Source organism: Cucurbita pepo, chromosome 16 (assembly GCF_057944985.1).
Source record: "Cucurbita pepo subsp. pepo isolate OVF chromosome 16, ASM5794498v1, whole genome shotgun sequence".
NCBI classification, from domain to species: Eukaryota; Viridiplantae; Streptophyta; class Magnoliopsida; order Cucurbitales; family Cucurbitaceae; genus Cucurbita; species Cucurbita pepo.
Window position 1 is genome coordinate 10015443 of NC_141813.1, and position 24371 is coordinate 10039813.

Here is a 24371-nt window from a genome sequence, read left to right on the forward strand (position 1 = left end):
ACTGACAGGGAGAGGAATGAATATGCTCAACGGATTGAATTGATTAGTCTTCATCTTCTTCCCTTTCACTCTTTCAAGGGCGAGCGGCTGGATCATGTGTAGTTTTTGTTTTTGCTACCTCTAATTAATCCATTTACTCTTGATTTAGAAAGGAAGGGGTCCTAGACCTTTTGGGCGATAGGCAAAATCTCTCTAAGCTTCATCTTCGAAAGCTTGAAGACAACTACCCTATCTAAGCGGGCGGAATGAAGAGAGGGATTAGTAATAATCCACGACCGTCGAAAAAGCTCATTCCCTTCAGATAACACTCATTGTTGCTTAGTGCATCGACATGTTGCACCTATGATGATGCTTTGTGGGGAGTGAAATAGCTTGATCGAAGAGGGAAACTATTAGCAAAGTGCTATCGCACCATAGCCATCTCTTTAAACCTATTTTCAAAATAAGATTTAAGGTTTAAAAAAAAAAAAAAAAAAAAAAAAATTAATAAATGAAAACAAAAATGGACAAAATAAAAAAGAAAAAAAAACCTATAACAGACATTTTGAAAGTATAAGAATTAAAATAAATAAAAGTTAAAATTACAAAAACAAAAAATAAATCAGGTAACAAAATGGTATTCAAACCTAATTCAATTGATATTTTCTTAGAATCTATACTAAGTTGTATCAATTAAAATCTCAAAATAATAATTATATCAATTTAAATTTCAAATTTTAAAATTCATAATAAATTTCAATTTAAATTAGAATCTATACTAAGTTGTAATTTATAAATATTTTTTTTCTTATTTTAATTCATAATAAATTTAATATCACTTAAATAAAATTATTATTCTCCCAAAATCCTAATTAAGAAAATAATCATGTAATTCTTTCTTTAAAAAAAACGGATTTTTCTCCAAAAATAGAAAATTTCCAACCTTAGAAGAAGGGCAAAAATGGAAAGAAAAAAAATAGGGAGGGGTATAGTTGAAATAAAAAATATAATAAAGGGTTAAATCTGCAAACTTTTGAGACTAAGACAGACAGTGGTCCAGAAGGCCACTTTTGAAGCTTAAATTGTTTGATAACTATAAAGTCTTTGGTCGGCCAATATTTTATATAATAATTCCTTTTTAATATATAAAACAGAATTTCTTTTAATTTTCCTAAATTATTTTCAATCTTAAAATTAAAAAAAAATATATGATTTGAAATAAATAAAAATGATAGAATTTCTCTACTTTCGATCTATTTGTGGTTCTCAAAGAACCGAATCTCTCTTTGAGACGTAGTCTAGTTCATTACGTCTTGAAATTTCTCTTTTTATTAAAATCGTGGTGTAATGTGTATCTTTTTCTGCTCGATCATGAAACCGATAAAATCAAAAATTAAAAATTTTATTTTTTTGAAAACTAAAAAAAAAAAAAAAAAACCTTTTAAAAAACTTTTTTTTTTTTTTTTTAAATTTTAGAATCTGATGAGAAAAAATATTATTAAATGGGACATAAAAATAGTCTTTTAAAAACTTAATTTCAAAGATATTTAAAATTAAAATCCCAAAATAACTTTTTTATTTATTATTATTTTTTTTTATAGAATAATATCAACAAAAAAGTCCAAAACCCAAATCAAATCAATTCAATGGGAAAAAATTTAAATAAAAAGAAAATTCATCAATTATTAATTTGATTTAAAGTGATGTGGGTCCCACCACACATCCACGTCACCATCCTTATCATCTTCTCAATTCTTCCACATAATCACTGCCAAATAATCCAAAAATAGAGTCCCCACACGCTAACCACTTTCCCATTCCCTTTTATCTCTCCCACTCTCCCACCAAAAAAAAAAATTATGTTCATGACTTTGTTTTAGGCTTCTCCCAGAACGTCTCATACTAATGGAGATAATGGAGATAGTATTTCTCACTTATAAACTCATAATCTTCTCCTAAATTAATCAATGTGGGACTCACTTCCAATAATTTTGAACAGGAATAATCTTCACCTTCAGAGTAGCTTGCAATGATACCAATTTTAAATTTTAAATTTTATCCTGATCCGAAAATTAAAAAAATTAGAGTTTTAAAATTTTAATGCCTAGATGCAAAGTATACATTATTCTTAAATTAAATATATTTATTAATTTGGATGCATATGTTTTTTAAATTAAATTATTTATTTATAAACTACATAGGCCAGCTCATCAACTCAGCAGAATCTTTTCAAATCCTTAGCATAGTTGTCATCGACTCATATATTTTTATTGCTAAGAATTTTAAAATTTAAAATAATTTATATGTTTTAATTGAAATTAATAAATTAAAATATATTAGATCTATAAATAGTTTAAAAAAATTGAAAAATGAAATATCTATTAGAATATACCTCAAAATTCCTCCATTAATTGACTATTCAACCCATGAATAATAATATTAATTAATTAATTAATTAAATATATGTCCTCTCTATATAAATGTCTAAAAGAAAAAGAAAAAGAAAAAGAAAAAGAAAAAGAAAAAGAAAAAGAAAAGATGTCGGCAATGGTGGAGTCATGGATGAGCGAGCTGGGGAAGTGGAAGAACAGAGTTGAAGCTCAGAAGAAGAAGAAGAAGAAGCCATTGATACCCAAATCCAACCAATTCCTCCAAAACGACGCCGTCTCTGCACATTCCGACGACACAGAAACAGAAAGAGAACGAGAAACCACCATCTGTCTGCTCATCGATCGCTTCGCTCCGTCGTGATGCGCCGCCGGAGAACTCCCCCTCCTCTGTTTTCCTCTGTTTTCCTCTGTTTTCCTCTGTTTTCCTCTGTTTTCCTTCTCATATCTTTGTAAGTATTTCATGAATATATTTGTAGAGTAAATCAGTTAATTTTCTGCTTTTTCCCACCGCCACCGCCGTCTCTTCACGATGCGGCGGTGGTTCTCCACTTTTCCGGTCGGCAGCGGTGGTGGCTTCCGAAGGTTCTGGCTTTCAGCTGCCCGAAAAGTCCGAAACGAGTAGTGTATATTTCTATTTTAATCTTTTTTTTAATAAGATTCTGTTCTTTTTATTTATTTATTTATTTATTTATTTTTATTTACTGTGTCTCTTACTTTGCCATAATTCTCAATTTATCTTTAATTTTCTAAAACTTTAGATCATTCAATATTAATTAATTTTTTTCCATGAATTTAAATATATTTCACAGGTGAAATTTAAATTTTAAGAATCTTAAACTAAATTAAATTAACCTAAATTAGTATACTTTTAAAATTTTAATTTAGGGAAATGATTTATAAGTTAAGTAAATAATATTTTAAAATCTTATTGCAATTATAAAATTTAATGATTTATTAGATTTTCAAAATTTTAAATTTACGATTAAAATTATAATTTAATAAAATTTAGGGATATTAAACTAAATTTATAATTTAATGGAACTCGGTATACTTTTAAATTTTAAATTTAGGGAAATGATTATAAGTTAATCAAATAATTTTTTTTTTTTTTTTTTTTTTTTGAAATTTTATCACATTTATAAAATTTAATGATTTATTAGACTTTCAAAACTTTAAATTTACGATTAAACTTATAATTTAATAAAATATTTAATATTTAATATTTGATACAAAATTTAATTGAAATAGAAGGATGGACAAAAGGCTATGGCAGTGAAAATATATCTCATGCTTCTAAAAAAAGAAAATAAATTAAATTAAATACTTTTTTGAGTAATGATATTTTATTTATTAAATTGTGTGGTTAATAGTCTGTCCACATCGGTGCCACGTGCTGCGCCTTTAATTTGATAATTTGAAGAAAAATCTGAGATGTCACATCACATGTCACCTTAATTTCCTACACGACACTAATTTCATAAGTTTGGCGTAACAGGTGTCTTGTTTTTATTTGTCCGAAGTTTTGTACATGACACGTAATTGCAACACGTGGGTTAACGCTTTAATGATACGTGTCAAGTTCTAATTGGATTAAGTTATTTCATTCCCCCATAATATTTACTCTTAGGACACTTTGGAAAGTTTTAGGACCTGTTGATACAAAATAAAAGATTTAATATATAATAATAAAAAAAAGATAAAATTGAATTTTTTAAAAAATTAAGATGAAATTGAGAATGAACTCAAAAGATAAAAAGACTAAATAAATATAAATATTTAAGTGATTACCAAATTAGTCTCGACCCGTAATTATCTTGGTAAAGCTTCATTATGTTATATGTCGCGATTTTGGTTGTCCAATGTGTATTGTCTATGGCCGCATATCGAATGTTCCGATCATACTCGTAATTATCTTGGTAAAGCTTCATTATGTTATATGATTATGCTTGTCCAATGCGTGCTGTCTATGGTCGCATGTCGAATGTTCCAATCATACTTGTTCAAAACATGTTATCCATGGTCGTATATCCATTTCAAACCTTTTTACCTGCTTCCATGTTAAATGGGCTTTTACTTTCATGTTAAATAGGCTTTTATTATTATAGTTATATTAACACATGGGTGCATGACCGGTCACCAAAATCATGTCTATACCCGTCATGGCTAAAATACAAATAGTTGTCAATTCTTCCTACCTTGGTTATAAGTTATCAAAGTCGTTGCCTATTCGTTTTTAGCTTATAACATTGCTTATTTAAAAATTGTTCTCAAGATATTTCCTCGCCTAAGTTTTCTAAAACATTCCTCTCAAACATGACACAAAACTCGAGCATAAGTTAATATTGTCTGTGAAGTGCGAATTCACACAACTAACTTGTTCGTTGGGTTAGAACAAGTGTCACACAATCGCTGTCTCACTCCCGCAACAGTGCAATTGTGGCACCATACACCCTCTCGGACTCAAAAAAAATCCAAGGATTCCATTTCGCGGCAAAGCAGAAGTGAATTTATTCAGTCATATGGAGCTGATCTTAATTATTTAACTTTATTTTAGAAGAAAAAGAATAAATAATTTAGAGAGCCATATAATGAACTAAATTTATAATACCTCCTTAAAATTTGATTGCCTATGTGAAGCTGCTGCTTGCATCAACGCTGGCACTTGAAATTTCAGTAACGCTGAGGTTAGGCTTGTCTACTTGCCATTTGATTATCTCCCTTGCAAATCTAAGAGCTGCATTCACATTTTCAGCCTCCATCCCTGTAGTCTGTGAAACAAACAACTTTTTGTCTGTCAAAGAACTGAACAATCTCTTGAATTTCACTGCTATGTACTGAAACGCTCGTTGAGCAAATGCCGGGTTCATGTCGCTGCTACTTCCTCCACCCGAATTTGTAGCCATCATCGAATTGAAGTCGTGGAACCACTCGCATTGGTCAAGAGGAACTTGAATGATCTTTTCTTCAAAGAGATCAAACTTGTTGAGTATGAGAAGGAAGTTCTTCCCTCTCGAGGCTCGATGCGTCACGATGCTTTCGAAGAGTTGCTTGCTTGCCATCATCCGGTTTACTAGAACTCCGTTATCGTCTTCGTCGAATTCATCGTAATCGGTCAAAGAAACACAAAATAAGATTATGTTCATGTCTTCAAACATCTCCAACCATTTGCAGTTCCCTCCCAGGGTACTGTGATGAACTCGAATCAGCTGGTACCTAAAAGTGCAAGGCGTCGGGTTTTTTAGATGGTGACTTCATATAAATGTATGCTAAAATCCATTGAAAAAACAACCTTAACGACGAATCGTGCTCGTAAGGAGGATCGAGATAGGAGTCCTGTCGTGACTCGGGGAATGAGAACTCCATGTTAATGAGGCTGTTACATGAGGAGATCCCCTCGGCATACAAGATGTCTTTGTGAGAAGGGTCATACTCTGTACTTGAAATGTCAACAGCCTGCGTTGATAAAGAATTTTACTATGATCTGTAGTCCAGTATTCACAAGCAGGACGCCAGGGGAAACATAAACTAACCCGATCTAATAAACTGTGATAACCGAAAACCGAAAACATCTAATAAACTGTGAGCATATCTAATAACATAAACTCACCCGAAAACATAACCGAAAACATAAACTCACCCGATCAAGGAAATATGTAGCAACCTTTGGGAGCGTTTCTAGTTCGTGCCTTCTACTGTATGTGGCTTGAAAGGCTTCATCCTTCAATAACTCTTCCACTAATTGGGTATACACACGGGTTGCAGCCGGGAATATGATTTCAAAGTTACCCGAAGCCACGACTTGCAGAAGCCAATCTGCAAATCCTTTCAGTTTAAGGCCAAGGGAATAGGCGGTCTTGCGCTCCAACTGATCTTCATTCCCTGTCACCACAGAACAATCCCGTACTCTACTCATTAATCAGCTGACTAATGTAGTGTGAGATCCCACGTTGGTTGGGGAGGAGAACGAAACATACTCGAAACATACTTTATAAGTGTGTGGAAACCTCTCCCTAGCAGACGCATTTTAAAAATCTTGACGGAAAGTCCAAAAGGAAAAGCTCAAAAAAGACAATATCTACTAGCGGTGGGCATATTCTATACAAGTTATTCATTTTGGGGAAAAAAACACATCTGAAAATTGAATTACAACAGACCTGATGTTGACGAGGTGGACGGATCGTTCACGGGTTTCTTATTTTTCTCGTCCATCAAAATCTCTTCTTCAAAACGTTCCCGTCCTTCCAATAGTATGCTAAGATACCAATACAACTTCCTTTGAATCAGGAACTTTATATTACGACGCTCGTCATCAGAGAAAGGAACTTTATATATTAGTTTGGCCTAAAATGAAGAAATGATCACTGTTCAGGAAGTATACAGGATAAGCATTCTATATCAATATTATTTGTAGTATACCAAGGATAGTGCGAGATCCCATATCAGTTGGAGAGGAGAACGAAGCATTCTTTATAAGGGTGTGGAAACCTCTTCCTAGTAGACGCGTTTTAAAAACATTGAGGGGAAGCTAAAAAGAGAAAGCCCAAAGAGGACACTATATACTAGCGATGGGCTTCAGCTGTTACAAATGGCATCAGAGCCAGACATTAGGTAATGTGCCAACGAGGAGACTGAGCCCCGAAGGGTGTGGACACGAGGCGGTGTACCAGCAAGGACGCTGGACCCCGAAGGGAGGTAGATTAGGGGGACCCACATCGATTGGAGAAGGGAACGAGTGTCAGCAAGGATGTTGGGCCCCGAAGGGGGGTGGTGGATTGTGAGATCCCACATAAGTTGGGGAGGATAATAAAACATTCTTTATAAGGGTGTGGAACCCTCTCCCTACCATACACGTTTAAAAAACCTTGAGGGAAAGGGAAGCCCGAAAAGGATAGCCCAAAGAGGACAATATCCGCTAGCCATGGGAGATATTCCCAAGTACAACCAAGAAGGGTTAAGTAGAAGTTTATGAAGCATAAAATGTAGTATTACTACTGAAATTACCTGCTTGAATATGGTACTCGTGCCAGAATTTTTGTGGCCAACAAGTAGAAGTTTATGAATCGGTTTCAGCTCGGGACAAACATAACTAGCTTTGTCCACTATTTCCTCTCCAGAAGGTGCAGAATTAGAAGGAATAGGCAAAGCAAAAAGAGCACAAGCAAGCTTCGTTCTAGTCTGCAGAGTAAAGTACTTAAAGTGTTCATGTGAGTTTCATATATATACGATAGAGCAGGAAAAATCAAACGTTATCGCATAATGTTACCTTGTCCCATATTTTCCCCTGATTGTTCATTCCCTCTTCTCGATATGATCCATCAGCACTAACCCAAAAAGAAGGCCTTCCTTCACAAGGTACTCCAGCCATCTGCAGCCAACATGATCCCATTTGTGTTATCTGCACGTCCTTATGATTCAATAAAGCTAAACTAACTATAAACGCTGGGAAAACAACACCACCTTCAGTATCCGGAGCTCTTGTTTAGTGATCTCTCGGTTATTGATGCACACGTTTGTATCGCCATTGCTAGCGTCCCTCTTCATCCGACCTCCAACTTCGAGCTGGAAACTAACTATCTGACTCGGTCCACGTCCTTCCTGTTTAGTTCAAAACTGAGTAAGAAACTTCTCATGGTGCAAATGGCTTCTTCTACATGCTCATAAGATCAAACAAAATCAATCAATCAAAGAGAGAGGACCTTTCCCCAGAAGCCTGATACTTTGTCATACCAATACCGTCCTGGTTTTAGATTCTTCGGTGGCTTTCGACAACTTTGTAACATAAGCAGCTCTTGGCGACTTAAACGGTCGCCATTGACGTAAACAAGTCTTGCTGGGAGCTGGTTAACTTCACACCCCTTCTCACGCAACATCGTGCGCTTAACTTCGGAGTCAGTAAGCAACCTCTTGAGCACTTTAGAGACTTTACCAAGGTTCTCTCTTCTTGATTCATCAATCCTGAACCCAATACAACTGATACACTTCCTTCCTTCTGGCATTGATCCCATTGCTCTTATTACACACTCAACACAATATTTGGCTCCACAAACTAAACATACTTCCTTTTCAGTGAAACGGTTCCCTTTGAGGCAGTAATAGCACGACCCTTTCTTCCCCTTCCTTTCAGCTCTAGGCATCTCTTGGATACTCTCATCCTCAAATTGACTTGAATGAGTATCAAGAAAGGTAACAGCTGAAGGCCTTCTGCCATGCCGTGGCTGAGTTTCATCATCATCTTCCTCCTCTCTTACAGCAAAAATCCCAGAAGATGAGCTCCGACCGGATTCTTCCGATTCCGAATCGCTCGAATTCGTGTAACCTTGAAAATCCTCTTCATTCTTAATTTCCAATGATTCTAATCTTCCCCTTTGCTCATAGAAATTCTCTAGTTCACCAGAACTTCCAATTCCATCACATGAATTGATATTACTTTCATCTTCCCCATTATCCTCCTTATTGGCACCAAGACAAACAGAATTAGGGATGGAATTTGAGCCCATCTTCAGTTTCTTCAAGATAGGTTGTATCACAGGCAGCGACGATAAATCATCGCCGAACTGAGACGATGAAACAACAAGAGAAGCAGTAGGAATATCATCGACATTGATAGGAACTGCACGGGGAATTTCGTAATTGATTCCAGGACCAGTATACTCGACCGCAAAAGAACATTCAGCAGAGAAATCTTCATCATTAACAGGAGAAGAAGGCTTCTCCTGGAAAAACTTTTTCAGAATCCGAACCATAACTCGCCGATTAAACAACAAAATTCAAAAAATCCCAATCCTAGCCCATCGAGCATAATCAATTAACAAAACCTCCAAAACACAAAGATCAAAGAAATAAAAAAAATAAAATAAAAAAAAGGAGTAGCGATTCTCCAGTTCGTGGGAGCCCACATTCAAGAAAGTCGAATCAGAAGACTTTATGACGATAGGGCACATGGAAAATGAGTGTCCTGTTAAAGAAAATGGTGGGAATGCGAATGCCATACTCAGTCAACACAAAGACTACAGCGAAGACTTGGATTACTAGAAAAAGAATCCAACGGTGGAAATCAACGCGTTCAAGTAGCAAGAAAATCGATCAGAGGGACAGAACAAAGGTAGGTGTTTGTCATTATTACAATCAATATTGCATACAATACGTCAAATTGGAGAAGAGACTTGTTCGAGTATTACCGATTCTCCATTCCACGTTCGTCGTCCCCACTCCATAGAATCCGAATTGAAAGGCGATTTTGAACATTCTGCGATAGAAAAATAGCGATTTGTCGTGTCGTATCGGGCGGAAGAGGTGAGTAGCGAGCGGGCTAAGGGAACTTTTACCGGATTTCTCGTTTCTAGAAGAAATGACGGTTTGATTCGATATTTTATTTAAAATTAAATAAAAAAAATAAAAAATGTTATCAAAGATATTTTAATTATAGATAATTAACTTTTCTTAATTATTTTAGTATTTTTAGTTTTAGGTTTTTGAATTTATTCGGTGATAATGTTAATAATTCTCTTTGATAAAATATATAAATTTTTAACAATAAATATTTCGAGCATTTTATATTTTAAAAATTAAATATTGTATATAGTAAAATAAATTATATTAAATGAGATATACCATTAATCTTATAATAATTTATTAATAGTTACTTAGTTTTTATTAATTATAGTTTATTATTATTAATTATAATTTTATTTTGAGCCCATTAATTATATTAACTTATACATGTAATTGAAAAAAAAGAAAATAGAGTATAGAAAAGAAAATCATATTTAAAAATTATAAATCCTACCCTGGTTAATCTAAATTCTAACAAAAATATATATATATATATATATTATTATTTTTAAAAAATATCCATTAAATTTTAAAAATAGCATTAACATTCTTTTAACTTTTATAACTTTTTTTTACGAATATTATTCTAATTTTTAAATTTTGGAAATATTTTTTAAATAAAATATAAAATTTAAAAAAAAAAAATATTCTTATTAATTTTAACCTTAAATTAATAATATTTTATATTTTCACTTGAAATCTTCACATTGGTCTGAGTTAAAAGTGGTTGGGCCGAGTAATGTGGGATTGGGCCGAGTTAGCTTTGACCCATTGGACTTGACCCACATTGGTATTGGGCTTAACCCCATCAAAACTGGGCTTTGGGCCCATTGAGCTTTAGAAAAAAACTTATTTAAATTTATCTAAAATACCATATTATTCAAATTTTTGAATTATAATAATTATAATTCTAAAAATGTATTTAATCATTTTATGATTTTGATATAATATTAAAATAATTAAACTATTATTAATTAAATTTAATTTAATTAAGAAAGGGTAAACAAAATGTAATTTAATATTTTTATTTTTCAAAAAATAAAAATAAATAAAAACAGAGAGATGGTTGAATTAAACAAATAATTTAATTAATAAAATAAAAGATCTAAATTGATAATAGACGTGGACAAATGCGAATTTAACACGTGTATTAAAGGCGGGGAAGCAATTTTTGTATTACAAGTCATCTGCTTAGTACGTAACCAAAACAATAACGAAAATGTTTTTTATTTTAATAAAAAAAATTTAAAAATGGAAAAAAAGTCAGAATGCCACGTGGCGGAAGAATCGCGAAAATAAAATAAAAGTGGGCCCACAATTATAAGGTCCACGTGGTGCGGTTATGCAAGGTCATCGTCTTCTACAATTTGATCCAATCCATTTCTTTATTTACAGCAAAATCCTATCTGTCTCTCTGCTCTGCTGCTGTTGTTTCTTCTGCATTTTCACCAGATCCGAAGATCGAAGAGGCGTGCTGAAGATGGTGAAACCGAGCTACTTGAAAATGGTGACGGATTCTGACGCTGCGGATCTGATCTCCAATGATCTACGGGAGCTTGGTAACGCTGCTAAAAAGCTTGCTACACATGCTGTTCAGCTTGGTGCTTCGGGTTTTCCTGCTGCTTTCCTCCAATGGCTTGCTTCCTTTGCTGCTATGTATGTATTTCCCTCTCTCTTTATGCTTTTATTTCTGTTTCTTCCTGGTATTTGTTTGATAGTTGAATTTCATGATGTTATCTTTTTAGTAGGATTTTTTGTTGGAGAGGTTGATTTGGCGATTTTGATTTGCGGAATCGTTTGTGTTTTGTGATCGGTATCTGTTCAACTTGAGTAATTTTTTTTGTTGATTTGTATGTTGAATCGATTGAGGAGTATGAGAACGATTTAGTTAGGGAAGTGATTCGTGTTACAAAATGTGCTTCTGCTTTTCTGTAATGCTTTATGAATCATTGACTTACTGAGTGTTCTTTTTTCGTTTTCGTTTTCGATGAATTTTCTTTTAGGTTTCTTTTGGATCATTTTGATTCCGCTCCAATTCTTTTTTCTATTGATGTTTTTGTACAATTTTCAACTCTAACGTGTTTTGTAACTGCAGCTATTTGTTGATTTTGGATCGAACGAACTGGAAGACGAATATCCTTACCTCGTTGTTGATTCCGTACATTTTCTTCAGTCTTCCTGGAGTGATTTTCTTTTTTCTCAGGTGATCATCTCCACAATTGAGCGATAACCCTAGCAACTGGCTTCAGACGAAGCTCCTGGAATTGCGTTTTTGTTGTCTCTGGCTAAATTGCTTTCTCTTGCAGGGGAGAGTTTGGAAAATGGGTCGCCGCCATTGCTGTTGTGCTCCGTCTCTTCTTCCCACGACGATTCCCAGGTAATTCGTTCTCGACTTGTTTACACATATTATTGAATTCACTTTTGGTTTATGAACTACAAAATCTGCTGGCTGATAAAGCATCTTTGAGCTTATGATGAAATTAGACAGAACATTGAAGTAATCAAAAGATCCAAAACTTCAAAGTTAAAACACATTTCCAAGATAATTTGATTCACCAAAGTTAAAGGATCAAATAACATCCCAAACCTCATTCATAATTATACACAATACACCAATCTAATAACTTAAAGCTTCCATCAAACAGAAATTTCGCATCACATAAACTACTATTTATTGCATTCCATTCTCTCATTGCCCGGAAATACAGATTGGCTTGAACTCCCTGGAGCTTTAATACTTCTCATTGTGGTGGCTCCGGGGTTGTTTGCGAGCACGATGAGGAACGACGCCATCGGAGAAGCAATATGCCTGATCATATCATGCTATTTGCTGCAAGAACACATCAGAGCCTCTGGTGGATTCAGAAACTCTTTCACCAAAGCCAATGGCATCTCAAACACCATTGGCATCGTCCTTCTCTTTGTTTTCCCTGTCTGGGCACTGGTAGTTCGTGTGCTTTGATTGGTTTTTTAAATGTAATTATGCATTGTTCTTTGTGTTGTTTGGGAATGTGGGCTGTGAGATTTGGGTTTATTCTTCTTTTATTTAGCAATTGGGTGTGATTGTATCATTGTAGGCTGGGTCAGTGTAAAGTTGCATGAGAAATTTCTCTCACGAAAGATTTGTCTTATCAGTTCTTGTGGGACAAAATGTGAAACAATACTGTTTATGAATGTGAAGATTAAAGGATCAATGTGTTACATAATTATTTACGTGGTAGTTATGTGTAAAAATTAGAGAGCACGTGATATTATTATTTAAATTCTATAGAACGTTAAAATCTTTCTTACATTTATTTCCTTTACAAATGGATCGTTAAAACTATTTACATAATTATTTTTTAGTCCTAAACAAAAGGCAACAACAATGGTTTATTGCATATAACTATTGGGTAGGGAGAAATTGACAACTAGTCCTATCCCCTATAGTACATTTTGGGGCAAGTTTGCCCTGGCGGGTGTGGACTATAGTACATTTTGGGGCAAGTTTGCCCTGGCGGGTGTGGACGTGATTCTGGTAAACGGTCATACACCCCTGTATTGACTCTGATATGAAAGGGTAAAGGCCTATCTAAGATGTGAATCTGATATGAAAGGGTAAAGGCCTATGTAAGATGAAAGCATGACAAAAGGGTTTGGAATCGGCATGCAACTATAGGCAACACTTCTTAGACAAGCATGACCGTGACATCCTCCTCTACTCAATTGGTTAATGTCCCTGTCAACCAACTCGAACAAAGTTCACAACATTTGGTATAATTCAACCTATATTCTCGACATTTGTGACATTTCTCGATATCCACACACCATTTAGATTATTAATGAAGATTAGGTGGAATTACATTGCTCTAATCATTCATAAACTCGATAGATTAGGTAGAATGACATTTCTCTAAATCATCCATAAACTCAATAGATAGGTGTGCATAAACTCTCATGATTGAGTTTAAATGAATTGGTTACAATAAATTTATTAATTTTTTTAAATATATCATTGACCATTCTTAACACCCATCCTTTCCATTGTTACCGATATATAATACTCAAACTATAACTTATATAACTTAATTAGCATCTCAATAAAAGAACTTTATAACATGCCTTAACTACGTAACTACTATGAATTTGAAGCCAGTATAGAACTTGGATATTTGATAAAATAAACATAATTACTCACAATTAATGGATATTTGATGAAATAAACATAATTACTCAGGATTAAACGACTTAAAAGTGTTGACGGTATAGAATTACTTCCAAACAAATGTCCTCTAACGATTTGACTTAATAATAAATGTGATCTTTTTAATAATATGAAACATGTATCATGTGTCTGTTGGAGTCATATCCCACAAATTGATACCCCTTGATTGATTGATGGATAGAGATGGGAGGGTAAATGAGTCCACTTCTCTTGGTTCGTGGATACCACACAAGGGAATGTGGCTATCCACATTGAAAGTACTTGCTAGGAAAACGAACTTTCTAAAGGCAAAGTTGAAGAGTTCTAAGTCACTACCAACTCAAGACTGGCTTAGGATGTAGCAGATATTGTTTTCTTTGGGATTTCATTCAAAGTTTCTAAAACATGTGTGCTAGAGAGAGATTTCCACACCCTTAAAATGAATGTTTTGTTCTTCTCCTCAACTAACGTGGAATCTAACAATTCACCCTCCCTTCAGGGCCCAACGTCTTCACTGGCACTCGTTCAGTTCTCCAATCAATGTAGGACCCCCTAATCCACCCTCCATTAAAGGCCCAACGTCCTTGCTTGCACACCGCCTCGTGTCCCCCCCCCCCCCCCCCCCCCCCTCCCTTTCAAGGTTCAACCTCCTCACTGGCACATCACCCGATGTCTAGCTCTAACAATATTTGTAATGGTTCAAGCCCACTTCTAGCGGACATTGTCCTCTTTGGGCTTCCCCTCAAAGTTTTTAAAACGCGTCCGCTAAGAAAAGGTTTCCACACCCTTATAAAAAATGTTATGTTCTTCTCTCCAATCAACGTGGGATCTCCCGTACACAAATGCACATTTTTCTACTTTGTTTTTGTGTGCGAAGTTTAGAACTGAAGTCATGTTTTGATAACTTCTATAATAAGACTTAATTTTCTATGGAATTTTCAAGTTCATCCACAAAGTCAGCACAAAAATTTCTTCATAAGTTAACATATTTCTCTCCTTTTATTAGGATTTCAAGGATCGCTACTAAGATTTGTACACTTAACTTATCGGTTTTGCTGCCTTCTTTGCCTCTTCATATAGTTGATCAATTCTCTCCTGCACGTGGAATTACAAGAGAGTAACCAAATAGAATGAAACATAATAAAGTTCGCATTGCAAATCAATAGATAAACACCCATCAAAGTTCGAAGTATGAGAAGCTGTATATAGACTTTTGAGCGTAGTTCAAGGTGAGGTTAACTGTTGTCTGGAACACTTTTTCAGGAACAATTTCTGTTAAAACTGTTTTTCAAAGAATTTTGTGGTGTTTTATATGTCTAGCCAATATTACAGGCAGGAGAGTAGTTTAGTTTAGTTTTTTTTTGTAAGTTGCTTTTCTGCAAAGGCTAGAATCTCTTTTCCGTGAGAAATTTGCAACACCGCTAGCAAATATTGTCCTCTTTGGGATTTTTCTTTCGGACTTCCCCTCAAGGTTTTTAGAACGCGTTTGGTAGGGAAAGGATTCCACACCCTTATAAAAAAAGTTTTAAATCCAAATCCAACATCGGTTGAGGAGGAAAACGAAACATTCTTTATAAAGGTGTGGAAACCGCTCCCTAGCAGACTGTATTTTGAAAACTTTGTGGGGAAGCCCAAAAGGAAAAGTCCAAAGAGAACAATATCGGCTAACGGGGGCTTGGGCAGTTACCATAGCTTCGCCCGGGAGTGCATAGGAAGAATTCTTTTTAAAAAAAATATATATCTATTCATCTCAAATCACAGCCAATTGTAAAGTTATATGCACTTCCCTTGGCTACCTTGGGCGCATATAAAGAGAGAAGGGAAACTATGCATATAAATGTCTTTTTCATGATATGGGTAACTTTTTCAAACACAGCCGAAGGGCCAAAGCAGAATTCAACAAAAAAAAATCAGCAACGATTTAAACATAAACAGTACTACACTGAATCAAGCAGCGGCCTCAGGTGTTATGATACACAGTTTAACACTCAAAACATGCTCTGATGGGTGATTCAGTACAGACGCAAAGAAGCTCGGAACAAAAGAGAACAGTAGAAATGCTAGGATTTAACCGAAAGTGGGATAAGTGATACCTTGTAGTATTTAAGCAGCTGTGGTCTCTTCAATTTAAATGTTGGAGTTATCAGATCCCTCTCCATGTCAAAGGGATATGGTTCCAAATGAATTGCTTTTAATAGCTCAAATCCTCGAAGCTGCCAAATATTTTTCCAGATTAGATAAAGAAGTGTCTGTAAACAGTAATATCCTGATCAAAATTGAGTATCTAAACGGTACATACATGGTGCTTCTGACCATTGCTATTGAGCTCATCCAAAATATACTTCCTTGCATTGAGATTCTCACACAAAGATTTAAAGTCACCAGTCACATTATGGGTCCGTGCCCAATCCTCCAAGGCCTTCTGATCGGGAACCGCCACACCCACAAGAAATGACTCGAAACTATTTCCATAGACCCAAATCTGTATGCGACAGAAATTGTTTTTTGAAATATGAGTAATGGAAAGATTAAAATTAAAATTTAGAAGTGAGAAACATAATTCCAATATGTTTGAGAAAGCATCCAAATAAACAAAACTGTCAACTAATGTATCTCAGTTATGCAAGAATCAATTTCTATCCAGTAGGCAGTACCGAGGTAATCAGAGGGCATTGCAAGAATATGTTTTCGATGTTCTCCACTGCAACATACTCCCCCTGGGACAGCTTAAATATATTCTTTTTCCGATCAATTATTTTCATCGATCCATCAGGCTGCCATTCGCCAATGTCCCCTGTAACATGTATACATTTGTTCTAGTAAATAGCTAATGGCATTCATAAACCAAATGTTCAGATGATTAGAAAAAAGCGTTGAAACACATTTAATAATGATGAAAAGGTTATACGTAAAATAGATAACGAGCTGCACGTCTAAAGAATATCAGTTTAACATATGACTTTCCTGCAACATAATTAAATGTGCATAATTTAGGAGGCTTAGTGGTCACAAGAGCACATAGAACAAGTGTGCATAACTTAGGAGGCTTGGGTTTAAAATTCTACGAGTTTCCTAATTACCAAAACGAAAAAATTTTGTAGCATCAAATAGTTATCCAGTAAAAGTAGTTGATTTGAGCAAAAGTTAGCATAGACCTTACGAATATTAAAAAGAAAGAATGGAAGACCAACACTAGTGGCCCAGTATAATAATAGATCAAGAAAGTCAAAAGAAGGGGCTGGAATGTTGACTTAAGTGAAAATGGCTCAAGTCAATTGGTAAGTGCTGAAGCATAAAGCACTTTGAAATATTATTCCTAGTAATAATTATGGATGTTGGCTTTCTTTAAATCATTAAGATGCATCATTTTTTCTCTCGAGGAAAGAAAGTGTTTTAGACAAGCATATGGTTGTACAACCTATAGAAAAGATCATGTTCACAAGTAAGGTCCTGTGGAGAGAGAGAGCTTACGGCCCAAGCCCACCACTAGCAAATATTGTCCTCTTTGAGTTTTCCCTTATGGGCTTCCCCTCAAGGTTTTTAAAACGTGTCTGCTAGGGAGACGTTTCCATGCCCTTATATGCTTCATTCTCCTCCCCAACCGATGTGGGATCTCACAATCCACCCCTCTTCAGGGCCCAACGTCCTCGTTGGCACTCGTTTTCCTTTCCAATCGATGTCGTTCTCCTCTTCAATCTATGTGGGATCTCACACATTATGAAACACATCTCTAAAACATGTGTTCGAACTGAACTTCCAGCTATATTCGCACATTATTTGAGATCTCAGCCGATCAACCTACTTTTACTAATTTGTTTAGCTTTCATAGAAAATTAAGAGAAACTAATTCTTTTGAGGAAACAATTGCCATAAAGGAACGCAAGGACAAAACAGATATGGAAACGTATAATTAAAATGAGGAGATGGAGAAAAATAGTAAAATATGTCAGAAACTTTCTCCCTTATAATCCCATCTAATTATGATATAGATATTACCGTGTGGTTTTACCTGTATGAAACCATCCGTCAATAAGAACATCTTCTGTTAGATCTTGCCGTTTATGATATCCAGAGAACAAAGTACTTCCCCTTAAGCAAATCTCTCCACGAGGCGTGCTTGACAGTGCATCATACCCCATATCAGGAACTGACTCGAGCCTTACTTCAATGGTAGTAACTGGAACTCCAACAGTTCCCATCATGGTGAAAACATTGGCTATGGATGTAAGACATCCACCACAACTTTCTGTAAGGCCTAAAATTGCAATAAGATACGAGCTCATTAAAAAAAATTATTAATGCATTATGATCTCTTCGAACTCGGAATTTGCCTCAATTTTTCCGATAACTAGCACTAATTTTTTCAGAAGACTTGAGAATTATTCGGGTAAATCTAGTTTGATAATATTATATTGCATACCATATCCTTGGCTTAAAGTTGCACAACTGGTAACCCTCAAGAACTCTTCCACATGCCTGGGCAAAGGTGCAGCACCAGATAAAAAAAGACGAACTCTTCCACCAAATGCTTCTTTTATCTTTCACAATATAATAGCACTTATATTATGTAAAGAAGCTTTATATTTGAATGAACATATATAAACAGAATAAATGACAAACCTTGTCAAATACAAGCTTGTCCAAGAGAGGTGCAGCTTTTTCCTGGGGCACACCCTTCGACAGATATCCTAGCTTGCTGTTAGCACTCTCTTTGTCAGTTACACAATAGGAGATAATACAGGTAACTTAAACCAGTATATTGAACACAGAATTCGAACGTACTAATTGTATGCATAATCGAATAACATCTTCCGCAAACTACCTCCGGACGAAACTTTGTTCAGAATACCTATAACAATGAAGGTTATGGAAATTACGTAAACCACGTAATTCAAAACATTGGATAATAACTAAATGAAGAACACAAAACAAGAACATATTATGCACCAGAATAAATACGATCATAGACTCTAGGAACTCCAGAAAATATTGTTGGCTTCAGTTCCTGAATATCATCCAGCAGAAACCTAATGTCCTGTAAAGTTAACACACAAACTACCACATAAGTTCACATAATTAGGAGGTGAGATCATAAAAGCAAGCATTTCGACTGATCAAAATTACCCCACGCCAAAACCCGATAGATGAACCCTTGTAGATGCAATAGGTCTCCATTATCTGATCATACACATGGGCTAGAGGAAGAAATGAGAAATATGAATCTTCTTCTGTCGCCTGTAAGATTACCAACGTGTAATTACTACAGTCATGCAAAATATGAGAAGAATGTGATAGAACATTAATCAAACTAATAAGAACATAGTAATTAAAGAACTCAACTATTCTTTAATTGGGTCAAAATTTATATTTGGCTGCTTACCACTTTATCTGTCAATAAAAGTATGTGGTCCACAGACAAAACTTCGGCCATTATAGCTGCATTATTTAAGATAACACCTTTTGGTTCCCCGGTGGTTCCACTTGTATACATTATTGTGCAGATATTGGTCTTCAGTTTTGAAGGGAGCTCACAGTCCAAGCTTCCCTGGAGCAAAGTGAACAAAGATTAGATATGCTGCCATGGTTAATGATCAGGCAAAAAATGGTCAAGATAAAAAACATTTTGTACCAACTGATAGAACTCCTCCCAAGAATAGCAAGATACTCCCAGTTCTTCGGCTTCCTTCTTATGTACGCTTGAAACATTGTTAAAACTGACAATAGCTGAACCAAAAAGACACACGATGGTTAGATTTACAAAACTCTAAAAACGAAAGTGCAGTTCGAAATTAATGCAACGTACTTTTTAATTGAGTCGAACACCTGGGAAGGCATGAAAAGATCTGCACATTGAATAACATTTTATGTCAAGCAAAAATTGGAAAGAAGTACCAATTCATAGCTAGAAAGGAGAACGGCGGTTTACATCTTACGGTTAAAAAGTTTTCACTTCTTTCAAAATACACCACAGCATTGTAACTATCCAGTTGCAAACTTTTAATACAAAGATATAAGATGTTGTCCAGGAGACATTAAGAATTTGCAGCTGTACATTTATATTTACACACTGAACCAAATGGAGTTTGTGCAAGAACCAATTATATCTTAAAAATCTCAGTAAGGTGTGTGTTGCTTTGGGCTTTTTCAATTCTCCATTTTTATGGGGAAAATACAAAACAAAGGTAAGAAGCAAATTGGTCGGATGCAGAAAGTCTCGATGTCTTTAAAATTTTTCAATATCTCATGCTTCATAACAATATAATTGTTTTATTCTTACATTGCATACCTCATGAAAAAAAGGAAAAAAAAAATCCCTGTGCATATTATGGCACTTAGCACCCAAATCCCACAAGCACTATTGTGTCTAGCATTTCACAGTTTAAAACAAACTAATACGAAACAAGATGTTCATGGAACAGTTTAAACAATTAGCAATTCTATGTATACGGGGTAAGAACGAAGAGGTTAGCAGCATGGAAACGTACAGAAGCAAGTTTGTTTTCCTGAACAAAAGCAATTGAAACTTCAGCATGGTTAATGATGAATTCGACAGCATTAGCACCTGCAACAGTTTAAATGTCAATGCAGGCGCTTAAGCTACTATTCTCTTATTCTTAAAGTTCAAAAGATGCCAGGAGGAATAAGGAACCATACCTAGTGTATCATACAGAGGTACATAAGTGATAGCTTGGCTATTACAGGCCTGTAGGCAACAAAGGAGATGAGATGAGAGCTCAAACATATTAACTTAAACTTTCAGTATGGTATCAAATTAAAACAAGTCTCTATCCTGTGGGATTTTTATTTATTTGGTGTCAGAACTTTCAAATTTACAAATTTAGTCGAGAAACTATAGGGACCTCATGCATTTCTGTGTGTACATATGCATCAGGATACTTTCCCTTTTACGATGATGAGTACGGATGCGTACGCTATGATGATGATGGTGATCATGCCACACATGACACTCAAGGGTCTGCTAACCTCCGAACATCGTTGCGGACAACCAGCTTGACTATGATGGGTCCAGAGGGTGCGAACCACTTAAGGATTCATTGCTCGCACGTGTGGGTCGTGTGTAAGGAAGTACTGCACATCCAATTTAGATTGGAGGCCACCCCTAGGATGTTTTAACGATAGGTCCCTAGAGCATGACTTGCATGTGTTTGCATTTTCATGGCCCCTATAGTGGGGTCACTTAGGGAGTATTCTTCGAAATACTCAAGACGTGTGCTACATCATTTTCAGGTAAAGATAAGGCATTGTTATGTTTTTAAGATGAAGCTCAAGACGTGCGCTACATCATTTTCAGGTAAAGATAAGCCATTGTTATGTTTTAAAGATGAAGTTATGATTGTACGATGATGTTTTAAGAGTTAAATTCTGCATAAGAGCTTCCGTAGCAGAAATCTAGGGATAATGTTTTTCACATTCGAAACAAATGAAGGATAACTTCAGAAGGAAAAACTTGAAAAGAGGGGAAATGAGCCAACAGTCCCACAGAATTGGCGGATTTAGCTCACACATTGGTGACTTTCCCCCTAAATCTCAACCTCATATACATCTTCAAAAACACAAAATTGCTTACCTCCATCGAAATTATCCATTCAGGGCAATTGGATCCATATATACCACAGCAATCTCCCTAGAAAACAAAATAAGGAACCAGTCACAATAAGGCAAAACATAGTTCCACTTGATGCAGTAAAAAATTAAGGCAATATTAGAACTTCGAAGAACACACATTTCACTGAACATCACTTGGACTTACAGGATTAACGCCACACTTTCTAATAGCAGAACCCATCCGGATTGCAGCATCGTACGCTTCTTGATACGTGAGCCATACATAGGAACCCGCCTGCAAAACTCATGGAACCAGTTCCAATAACTCAATTTAATCTTTTAGGTCTCGTTTCAAGTTCAGAGTTCGCCGGAAATTGTTACCTTGGAATCGCCGTTGGTTTGCCGACGACCAAGCATCCGGTTACCAGGATTCCTCTTGACGGAATCGCTGCAAGAAACGAGATCATATTGGTTGCCGCACTTTCACCGATCATTTTTTAACTTTAAATATCGTAAAATCAAATGCAGATAGCTAAAAAAAATCTTTAATAAATAGTCAAAATTAATTCATTAATAAAAATTTAGGATTCAATAATTCAAATTATTAATTTAAAATTTTAATTAATACGAACTCAAAATTTAGATTATAAATTGAAGTTTTTCCTAATTTATAAGGAAACATTTAATTTTTAAATGGTTGAATTATATTTAAATGTAATTTTTAAAGTATAAAATTAAAAATACAAGTAATTTTAATTATATCATTAAACTTTCAAAATTATTTTTATTAATTTAATAATTTGTTTTAATATATATATATATTTAAAAAATGAGTATTTTTAATAAATAAATTATGAAAGTTCCCAATGGCTTAGCTCGGAAAAAAAAAAATCAGGTTTTAATTAACGTAAAAAATCAAAGGAAAATCATTTAAAGAATTTAAATTAAATAAATTTAAAAAAAAGGCAAACCTGAAGAACTGCCATGGAGATTCGAACCCAGTCGGCAACTGGAGAAGCCCATCTTTAGCGTAGATGCTCCGGTAAACCGGCCCCCCCGACGGCTTTCCGCCGCTCTCCGGCGTCGCATCCTCCACGGCCACCGTGTACGCCGTCGGCATTGTCATGAAAACAGCCGGAATTTGAAAGGAAACGGGTGCGGAAGATTGGGTTGGTCTGTTTGTGGGTGTGGGTTGCTGAAAAGGTCCGGTGATAGTGGCTTTATTACAGTTGATCTAAACCAGAGGTGGGCCGTTGGGAGGATGGTTGAGGTGGGTGTGATGAATGGCATTAAATTCTCAGCAAACTACACCAATTTGTTTCATTTTTTTTTTTTTTTTTTACCTATGTTCAATTTATTTTTACCTCTTAATTATACTTTATTAGCTAAGAGTTCCTAAATTCGTGTTTTTTAATCTACATTTGGTTATGTCGACACGAGCGGAGTAGGAACGGCTATGCCTTCTTTGTTTGTGTATCCGCCTTCTATTTTAATTTGCATCCCGGTTAAGTTTGTCCTTATGAAGTATGAATGCTCACCGAATTTGGTGTCAATCAAACATGGGATGAAAGCTCCACGAGGTCGAATGACTAGTAAAAACCGGCTCTAGTCTAGGAAGATTGAAAATGACTCAAAATGTATCTTAATGGATGTGACTAATAGTCAATTGTTCGAGGTCCGAGTTATATGGTTTCAAATATGTGATTGTTGATTATTTGCTTTTAGCCTTAACATTTTTTTTCTTACAAATTATTTTTAACCCATTTCTTCTATTATAAAACTCTTGAAATTTGCTTTAGAAATCTAGTTAAAAAAACGAGATTTTTAGATCTAAATTATCCAATAACCCAAAAATGAAAAGGAATAAACCTTGAATAAATTACCTTGATGATCAAGATCAAGAGTAAATAAAACTCGTTTCTATAACTTATAATTCGAATTACTCCACAAGATAGTTTGATCAATACTACTTGAATGACTCTAACATGCAAATTTAAACACACGAAGAGAAATAAGGGGCAAAGACAGATTGGGTTGACGTATTTTACAACTTGTGATTTGAATTATTCCATAAGATAGCTTGATCAATACTACTTTAATGACTCTAGCATACAAATTTAAACACACGAAAAGAAATAAGGGTTAAAGACAGATTGGGTTGACGTATTTTACAACTTGTGATTTGAATTATTCCACAAGATAGCTTGATCAAGACTACTTGAATGACTCTAGCATGCAAATTTAAACACACAAAAAGAATATAAGGGGTAAAAATCAGATTGGGTTAACGTATTTTACAACTTGATAGCTTGATCAAGACTACTTAAATGACTCTAGCATGCAAATTTAAACACACAAAAATAATATAAGGGGCAAAAATCATATTGGGTTAACGTATTTTACAACTTGATAGCTTGATCAAAACTACTTAAATGACTCTAGCATGCAAATTTAAACACACGAAAAGAAATAAGGGGCAAAAACAGATTGGGTTAACGTATTTTACAACTTGTGATTCGAATTACTCCACAAGATAGTTTGATCAATACCACTTTTGACAAAGGACATGACAGACTCGGATTTGGTCAGAGTCGAGATTCAGGGCAAAGCACAAGAACAAAGAATACAATCCTCATTTTTGACACGGTTCGGCAAACAAGGAGAAATCTCTCTCCCTCTTACTCCTTCATTCCAAGTGTAAATGAGAATTTTCGGCCCAACACGGTCGGTTAAACAAAAATCACTAGAAACATCCTCTTCTCCCGAGAATTAATTAAAGTGTTTTAGGTTTATTAGAAATTAACATTCCTAACCTAAAATGTCCATACTCATATAAAGTAAGATAATTGATTCAAGCAAAGAGGGTAAGTGTGACATTAAATAAGGTAGATATAATGAAATCCCCAATAGGTTGCACATTA

General features: G+C 35.0%; 3 protein-coding genes across 3 annotated transcripts; 1 reads left to right on the forward strand and 2 right to left on the reverse strand.

Moving 5' to 3' along the window:
• Positions 1-4826: 4826 nt before the first annotated feature.
• On the reverse strand, positions 4827-9672 carry LOC111777839 (extra-large guanine nucleotide-binding protein 1). Its single transcript, XM_023657561.2, has 8 exons — positions 8066-9672; positions 7827-7964; positions 7633-7734; positions 7371-7544; positions 6524-6710; positions 6007-6248; positions 5659-5822; positions 4827-5582 (listed from the first exon to the last, which is right to left on the reverse strand). The coding sequence occupies exons 1-8, from the start codon at positions 9110-9112 to the stop codon at positions 4997-4999; spliced, it is 2640 nt and encodes an 879-aa protein (XP_023513329.2). The 5' UTR covers positions 9113-9672; the 3' UTR covers positions 4827-4996.
• Positions 9673-11083: 1411 nt separating this feature from the next.
• On the forward strand, positions 11084-12895 carry LOC111777316 (cold-regulated 413 plasma membrane protein 2). Its single transcript, XM_023656850.2, has 4 exons — positions 11084-11357; positions 11797-11904; positions 12008-12078; positions 12410-12895. Exons 1-4 carry the CDS (start codon positions 11182-11184, stop codon positions 12661-12663), a joined length of 609 nt encoding a protein of 202 aa, XP_023512618.2. The 5' UTR covers positions 11084-11181; the 3' UTR covers positions 12664-12895.
• A 1874-nt stretch (positions 12896-14769) lies between these two features.
• LACS2 (long-chain acyl-CoA synthetase 2) lies at positions 14770-22707 on the reverse strand. Its single transcript, XM_023656849.2, has 19 exons — positions 22422-22707; positions 21832-21898; positions 21656-21745; positions 21473-21529; positions 20539-20587; positions 20370-20446; positions 19688-19727; positions 19514-19608; positions 19265-19429; positions 19009-19119; positions 18832-18919; positions 18667-18733; positions 18505-18580; positions 18305-18422; positions 17894-18139; positions 16539-16678; positions 16184-16366; positions 15978-16097; positions 14770-14979 (listed from the first exon to the last, which is right to left on the reverse strand). The coding sequence occupies exons 1-19, from the start codon at positions 22574-22576 to the stop codon at positions 14923-14925; spliced, it is 2001 nt and encodes a 666-aa protein (XP_023512617.2). The 5' UTR covers positions 22577-22707; the 3' UTR covers positions 14770-14922.
• Positions 22708-24371: the final 1664 nt, after the last annotated feature.